Source organism: Musa acuminata, chromosome BXJ2-9, assembly GCF_036884655.1.
Source record: "Musa acuminata AAA Group cultivar baxijiao chromosome BXJ2-9, Cavendish_Baxijiao_AAA, whole genome shotgun sequence".
NCBI classification, from domain to species: Eukaryota; Viridiplantae; Streptophyta; class Magnoliopsida; order Zingiberales; family Musaceae; genus Musa; species Musa acuminata.
The window spans coordinates 33,848,160-33,856,130 of record NC_088346.1 but is presented as its reverse complement, the minus strand read 5'-3'; the positions used below and the strand labels follow the sequence as shown (position 1 = coordinate 33,856,130).

Genomic DNA, 7,971 nt, shown 5'->3' with positions numbered 1-7,971 from the left:
GTCGTCAGAGAGGGAGAAGACGCTGCCAATTTTGCCCTCGACCAACCTCTCGCATCACGGGCGACCCTTTCCGCCCTTCACGAGCCACCGCACAGATTCCAACTCATCGATGGGTCAGTTTCTACCCTTTCGGATCGGCGAAGGAAGAAAAGCTCACATGTTTAAGAGAGACATTAAGGACATAACGCATGTTTACCATCTTTCACAATTACTCAACTTTGTCAAAAATAGATGGTCGAATAAATGTTCAACTATCGAATAAATGATTCATAAAAGATAGAATAAATGCCAGACAAATGTAGCATACTGAATCGAAGCTATAATCTACATGGTAAGTTAGGGACGCTTCGTAGCTGCACCACTACTCATGTTTTTGTGATAAAAATAAATCATAAAACTTGAGTCTCTGAACCCGAATCAGATCAGAATTAAATGATCTGGCTCGTCAATCCGAGATGGAAAGGTACAGCTTCCTGATGATACATCTACTGTATAATAGATGGTCTCCTCTAGGAACAATAGACTAGGGGCTGCTTAACGCCCAACCTCCACTTGCGACCCTATTCGAAGTCCCGGTTACAACAACCTTAACGCCCGAGAGAGGAGCTGCTTTATAAAATATCTAACAGCGACCCAACGGACAAGGGGCTCCATGCGGGCCCCGCGATTGCTCGGGTTCTCGTTTGAAAGGTCTCTGTTATTTTACGTGGTGTGTGAGATGCCACGTGTCTCCAGTCCATCTCGAGTCGATCGTTCGTAAATGCCATTGCTACCCCTTCGACTACCTGCCTTCTGAATGGACAAAAATTTGGTCCCGCATGGAACCAAGCCGTGAAGAAGCAGGTATTCCAGAGAGGCAAGTCGTCAACAGAGCGTGATAATTAGGTGGCAGACTGCTCTCACACCCAAGAAGATAGAGCCTACCCTCGACCCCCTCGTCGTCGCCTCTTAAAGCAAGAAATATAGGAAGTACACAGGGCAAAAGAGCCCAACAAAAGGAGAACCGAGAAAAAGTAAAAAGAGAAGATGGCACGCGAGGCTGGAGGAAAGGAAGGGTACTGGACGGGCCTGGCGGCGCGGAGGTGCGACTCGTGCAAGGTAGCGGCGGCGTTGCTGTACTGCCGGGCTGACGCGGCCTACCTGTGCGGGGGGTGCGACGCGCGGGTGCACGAGGCAAACCGACTCCCTTCCGGCCACGAGCGCGTGTGGTTGTGTGCGGTGTGTGAGCAGGCGCCTGCCGTCGTCACCTGCAAGGCCGACGCCGCTGCCCTTTGCGAGTCCTGCGACGCCGACATCCATTCCGCCAACCCCCTCGCCCGCCGCCACGAGCGAGTCCCCATCGTCCCCTTCGTGGAGCCCCTCGCCGCTCACGTCAAGCCATCCTCGGCCGCCGCTGCGTTCCCGTTCGGCGCGGCAGTTTGCGCCGGCGACGGCAACAACGAGGAAGACGAGAACAACGCGGGGGCCGATGCCTCATGGATTCTCCCGAACCTTGGCCATGCTCACTCCAAGGGCTTGACGGGAGCGCCGGATCTTAAATCAGCGGACTACTTCTTCTCAGATGTGGATCCTTACCTCGATCTGGAGTACGCTACTTCGATGGACGCGCGATTCCACCAGATGGATAGTGTCGTACCCGTCAACGGCAAGGCCGCTGGCGTCGACGGCGGAGCCCCGCCGCTCCCTTCGTTTCTTCCTCCCGATGCTGGCGTCGAGATCGATTTCTCTCCATCCGAGCCCTCGTACAGCACCCACACCACCTTCTCCATGAGCCACAGCGTAACACCTCATGGAACCCTCTGATCTAGAAAAATATTTCTTGCTAATTTATGACGTCTTGCCTGATTCTTCGTGACTGGGGTGGATCGGAGCAGGTGTCGTCGTCGGAGGCGGGAGTGGTGCCGGACGGGAGCGGCGCGACGACGGACGTGACGAATCCGCACGGCGGCGTCCCCGAGAAGGCGGCGGCCCAGATGGACAGGCAGGCAAGGGTGATGCGGTACCGGGAGAAGAGGAAGAGCCGGCGGTTCGAGAAGACGATCCGGTACGCCTCGCGGAAGGCGTACGCGGAGACGCGGCCGCGGATCAAGGGCCGCTTCGCCAAGCGGACGGACATCGAGGCGGAGGTCGACCGCATCTACTCCGCCGCCGCCGCAGCCGCTGCGGCTCTCATGGCGGACACCGGCTACGGCGTCGTCCCCTCCTTTTGAGGGCAACCTCTTCTTCTGCCTCTGAACTGTAACGTACTGATATCCTTAATGCTCTCTCTCTCTTCCTGATTGAGTCACTTCCCTTCCAGCTTCGATATTTTATATATATCTATGGTAAAAATAAGCTGTAAAATAGACGCTCTTATCTGGGCGCGAAAATTGAAGCATAATTTTGGAGGGAAGATGAGATTCTGGTTCCTCTTCCCTTTGGTCATTGAGATCTATTCGTTCGACTCCATTGGTGCCATGGAATAGAATATGAGAGTCTACAGAATATATACCAAGAATTATTTTTGCATGGACTGGGGGAATGGTGTTTGGAGGACCAGCTTAGCTTCCTACTGTTCTTGGTGCTCTTGGAAGCAACATAACATACTGTACAGGTCTCAAAATTAATGTCCAAAGATACCATTGTTTATGAAAAAATAAAAAAAAATTCATCTTCAAAATCACAACATTTGAGAATCAGTCTAAAGCTCAAAACTATGCTCATCATAAAAGAGACGATCAGTACAACATTGGTCCAATAATAATTACAGGACAATCTCTAAAACCTAAGAAAGAAACTCCAAGAAAAAGAAAACACAACACACAAAATTCCATCATAGTCCAAAACAGATGGCTAGTAGTCGAGGGAACAATCTGTAGCCAAATTGTAATCATCCATCTCATCAACCTGGCATTCAGGAATACTCCGTATCTGTGCTTCCACTGAATCACGGTCATTAGTTAGGAGACCCAACACCTGAACATTCAATTGGCAGCAAGTTTTAAGTCAAAATGAATCATAAAACTTTTTGAGTCTGAAGCTTTTATCCCAGAATCACAAACCTTACTCATGGGTGGACGCCAAATCGATGATTGTCTCACACAGTATGAGGCGGTGACCACTAATCTTTGCATCTGATCCATGTCGTACTTACCTTCCAGCTTGGGATCAGCTAGCTCAGCTATTCTTCCAGACTGCATCAGTGGCTTGGCCTAATCAACATCTTGCTCTGTAAGTAATAATACTTCCTCGTACTTCAAGATCAGATTGGCAGAAGTTGTCAGGTCACTCACCCACACAAGCAGGCTCTGCTTTGAGGTGTCCGCCGGCCTCCTGCCAGTAACAATCTCCAACAGTAGAACACCAAATGAAAAGACATCGGTCTTCTCATCGACTATCCCATGCATGAAGTACTCCGGTGCCAGATACCTGCTCAGCATAAGGAATGCATGCATGAATTCTCGTATCCTATATATATGTGAAGGGGTTTATGGTTATACCCAAAGGTGCCCTCTATTGGGATGACAGAGTGATGAGTCCATTGTTTTGGAAGCCATTTTGCTAGTCCAAAATCTGAAATCTGCAATGATAAGAACCAAATGAAGGTTTCAGCAGAGATGCATTCTGCTAAAAACCATGATTAGACCGTCTTAAGCTCCCACCTGGGGTTCAAAGTCTGCGCCAAGAAGAACATTGGAAGCCTTGATATCGCGGTGGATGATCCGGTGCCTGCAGCATTTGTGAAGGTAATGCAAGCCTCGGGCTATACCTATGGCGATCTTGTACCTCGCCGACCACTCCAAAACCCTGCCATGTTTACCTGACACATCCAGGTCATATCCAGAACTGCATGGTGAGGATGGAGAAGAAGAAGGGAGCGAGGAAATGGGGAAAGCCTCACTGTGCAGAGCTGATGCCAAGCTTCCATTGCAAGACAAATCGAAGACCAGATGAAGCCCGTTCTCGATGCAGCACCCGATCAAGTTGGCTGTGTTTGGGTGCCGAACATGCCCAAGAATGCCGAGCTCGACCAGGAACTCCTTCTCCTTCAGCTGGTCCCCTTCGCCTTTGGCCAACCTTTTTACTGCTACATTCTGGCCACTGCGAAGGCTTCCCTTGAACACCTCCGCGAATCCACCTCTCCCCACCAAGTTGTCTGATCTCCAAGATGAAGTACAGATAATGGAATGCATCAACAATGTCGATAAATGCTGCGTTCATCTTAAACCAGAACATATTCATCTTCTTTACCCGGATGGAACTTGTTTGTAGCGCGCGAGATCTCCTCGTAGGAAAAGCACGTCCAGGAAGGCTTCACCTCCTCAGCGTAGGATGAACATGCATCACCCTCCATGCTTATCGAGTCCTCCGGCGAGGGAGGCAAAGGAAAGAACAGCCTCGCCACAGATAGCCGCCTCCAGTTGTTGGTGTGGCTACGTCGGCCGATGACACTGCTTGACGAACTCGAGCAGTCGTCTGCGGGGGTGCTCGCTGCCTCTGGCCCTTCCAGAACTCCTCTAGGTGATTCCTTCTCACAAATGCTTTCGCTCGAAGAGTGCCTTCTGTCTCTCTTGGAAGTTGATCCAAAGAACTTGCGCAGCGGGGAGAGAGCATTAACCATGTTGTTGTTGTTGTCTTTGTATGTCAATCTCGAGCTCGAGGAACTGTTGTTATCTGCAACGTTCCATAAAGTTGTAGTGATTTGCAAGAAGAAAAGGACTCATCGTTTCTCCGACAAATAGATTTCTCCCACCATCGTATGTTAAGGAGTCTACATCACCATCTTTTCTAGGCAGAGCTTGCACATCCACATCCACATCCACATCCACACCAACAATGGAGCAGCCTTCAGGAGCATTCTTGAGGCAATATCTCACTATTTCAAATGAGTTTCTACTCCACACAAGAGAAGAAGGCATTAGAATCATTCGATGCACTGAGAAAGGAGACGCTGCAGTTTAGGAGGATTCCTGACCTGCGGAGAACAAGAAGGTTGGCCTCAACCAGTGCCGCTTCGTCGGCAAGTCCTTCTCCAACGCTCGAACAAGTCCTGACCTTTGCCTCCAACGTCACCTGAGACAAGTGCAAGCATCCAGAACGCTTCACAGAATCCCTCTTAAAAGCCAATGCAAAAGCAATATGCATCAATCTACCCGCTTAGTTTGGCAGACTCCAGCGAACTCCCCAACAGCAGAGATCACAGATGCCTGAGCCTGTCGCAAACTACTTCTCTCCGACTTCAGCCTCTTCTCTGCTTTCCGAACTGCTACAAAAAAAGAGGAATTACAAATTTGGCCGATGGAACCCTTCATCAATTAAAACGAACGAACCAAGAACATGCAAAGCGATAACTGTGTCATTTGGTCGAGCGGCTACTGTGACTGCCCATGAGAGAAGCTGTGAGCTCGCTCGGGCATCAAGCGAGACTCCAACAAGTATCTTAGCAGCTGGTGCACTCTCATGAACCGATTCCATTGGAGGGCGCAGACTTCAACGAGGGCAGGATGCTGCTCTGGGGCTCGAGATTTGTAGAGCAGAGGGAGGAGTGCATGGATGATGACAGACTGTGGAGGCCACCACACAGCCATTTCATTTCCATCCCTGTTTTAGCCTACATTGCATGTAATGGGGGTTGGTAGGAGGAGGTTTGGGGTGGAAGCAAAGGTCTGCAAATTGATTCATCTTGCTGCTGAAGTTAAAGCATGTGGCCCATGAAATCACTGATCGGCCTCTTTTAACTCTTCCTGAGCTGGTCCGCCTCAGTGGCTGCTTCATGCTCTTTATGTGTAACATATGACATGATAAAAGCTTTGCCAACAAGTGAGGCAATGTGATACGACAAGTGTTTGGAAACAAAAACAATCATCATTGGTTGGCCAATGTCTACTTTTCATGTAAAAACTCTATGATTCGGTGACATGCAAGGAATGGTGGGTCTAGTGTGCCTATGATTTTTTTTTTTTTTTGTATGTGCCAACCTAACCTAATTTCATTAAGATTTTCATGTTGTATCAAGCAAGTTAGGGCTTTAGCAATATCTCACTCGTGTTAGGATTCAATTTGCTCAGATAATTGATTCACCAGCTTCTATCACTTCAAATGTTTAATATATTTTTTTAAAAAAATATATGTCAACATACAAAATGGATTCTAAATCTAAAGAAAATCTCTCCTTCTAAAAAACAAAGTCTCTATTCTATATAATCTACCTTAAGTTGCAGCCCAATTGGCTTTTTGGTTGTCTTCTCTAAAACAGTGAGAATTAAAAAAAATAAAAACAAAAATGACTTATTATATCAGCCTAAGGAATTTGAGATCTCCCGTAACGAGAGTTAATGCTTAGTGATACAATTTACAAGAATTATTAAATCAACCTCCAATTGAACTTTCAGGAATCCCTTTTATAGGGCTAATGTAAGACTATAGAAGCAAGCATCCCGGAACATACTTGAGGCCAGCAAGTGTCACGCGCCTCAAAATATCGATAATATTAAATTTCAAGAAAACAAATCAATCCAGGATCCAAACTAACATTTGAGGTCACTAAGAAAATATTTAGATCAAAATTTCACATCTATAATCTATAAATTTATAAACCCTGTGCAGTTCATAAACATACAACACATCGCTCGATGATTCATAAAATCTGAACCCAACTCACCAAAATAATAATCACAACATAAATTCACAGATTTATAAACCCTGTGCAGTTCATAAACATATAACACATCGCTTGATGATTTATAAAATCTGAACCCAACTCACCAAAGTAATAACCACAATATAAATTCACAAGTGTGGGAGTTTGTATAATCATAAAACCAACGTTTACCATAAGTTCATATTATTACACGAATTAAACTTAACATTCCGGAATCTTAAACATAAGAGGTCCTATTAAACTTATACAAAATCCACAAGTTTAGATTCATCGTCCACATTTCATTAGATGCAGCGTGTGCTTATACAACAAAAACATATATACTAATAAAGATCCGCTCAAAATCTTTTAGCTTTCCACTGCCTCAGCCCAATCTTAACATTTAAGCAAGCGACAAGCTATCCTGAAAAATTTATACAACAACGGGGTGAGCATATAAAGCTCAGCAAGTGACTAACATATCCATGTCAAAATAGGACAATTTCCAAAGAGATAAAGTTTCAAAATGCAAGGCAGAATATAAGAATTCATAGACGTAATATCAATAGGTGCAGAATCACAATTGTCATTTTAATCAAACATATTTGGTTCATAACATATGGGGCATAGAGTAATTGGAGCATATCAACAACGAATGAAACGTTTCAGAGCATATCAATAACAAATGAAATATTTCGGAGCTTATCAATGACGTATGAAATGTTCCAGAGCATATCAATGGCGTATGGAACATTTCGAAGCATATCAACAATGAATGAAATATTTTGGAGCTTATCAATGGCGTATGAAATGTTCTGGAGCATATCAATGGCATATGGAACATTTCGAAGCATATCAACAATGAATGAAACATTTCGGAGCTTATCAATGACGTATGAAATGTTCCAGAGCATATCAATGGCGTATGGAACATTTCGAAGCATATCAACAATGAATGAAACATTTTGGAGCTTATCAATGGCGTATGAAATGTTCTGGAGCATATCAACGGCATATGGAACATTTCGAAGAATATCAACAATGAATGAAACATTTTGGAGCTTATCAATGGCGTATGAAATGTTCCGGAGCATATCAACGGCATATGGAAAATTCGAAGCATATCAATAATGAATGAAACATTTCGGAGCTTATCAATGGCATATGTAATGTTCCGGAGCATATCAACGGCGTATGGAACATTTCGAAGCATATCAATGATGAATGAAACATTTCGGAGAATATAAATAACAAATGAAATGTTTCAGAGCTTATCAGTGGCGTATGAAATGTTCCGGAGCATATCAACGGCGTATGGAACATTTCGGAGCATATCAATAACAAATACCAAA

At 45.5% G+C, this 7,971-nt stretch overlaps 2 protein-coding genes across 3 annotated transcripts; one reads left to right on the top strand and one right to left on the bottom strand.

Moving 5' to 3' along the window:
• The first annotated feature begins 967 nt into the window (after nucleotides 1-967).
• LOC135623368 (zinc finger protein CONSTANS-LIKE 3-like) lies at nucleotides 968-2,424 on the top strand. The gene is made up of 2 exons (XM_065126279.1): nucleotides 968-1,779; nucleotides 1,875-2,424. The coding sequence occupies exons 1-2, from the start codon at nucleotides 1,027-1,029 to the stop codon at nucleotides 2,208-2,210; spliced, it is 1,089 nt and encodes a 362-aa protein (XP_064982351.1). The 5' UTR covers nucleotides 968-1,026; the 3' UTR covers nucleotides 2,211-2,424.
• Nucleotides 2,425-2,684: 260 nt separating this feature from the next.
• Nucleotides 2,685-5,559, bottom strand: LOC103998435 (probable receptor-like serine/threonine-protein kinase At5g57670). 2 transcript variants are annotated; one of them, XM_009419909.3, is made up of 11 exons: nucleotides 5,310-5,558; nucleotides 5,133-5,242; nucleotides 4,955-5,052; nucleotides 4,733-4,872; nucleotides 4,231-4,653; nucleotides 3,881-4,135; nucleotides 3,642-3,799; nucleotides 3,480-3,559; nucleotides 3,273-3,408; nucleotides 3,042-3,191; nucleotides 2,685-2,955 (listed from the first exon to the last, which is right to left on the bottom strand). In XM_009419909.3, the coding sequence occupies exons 1-11, from the start codon at nucleotides 5,452-5,454 to the stop codon at nucleotides 2,833-2,835; spliced, it is 1,818 nt and encodes a 605-aa protein (XP_009418184.2). In that variant the 5' UTR covers nucleotides 5,455-5,558; the 3' UTR covers nucleotides 2,685-2,832. The 2 variants fall into 2 exon arrangements, with proteins under 2 accessions (XP_009418184.2, XP_064982349.1); XM_065126277.1 differs by having other exon boundaries at nucleotides 2,787-2,955; nucleotides 3,047-3,191; nucleotides 5,310-5,559.
• Nucleotides 5,560-7,971: the final 2,412 nt, after the last annotated feature.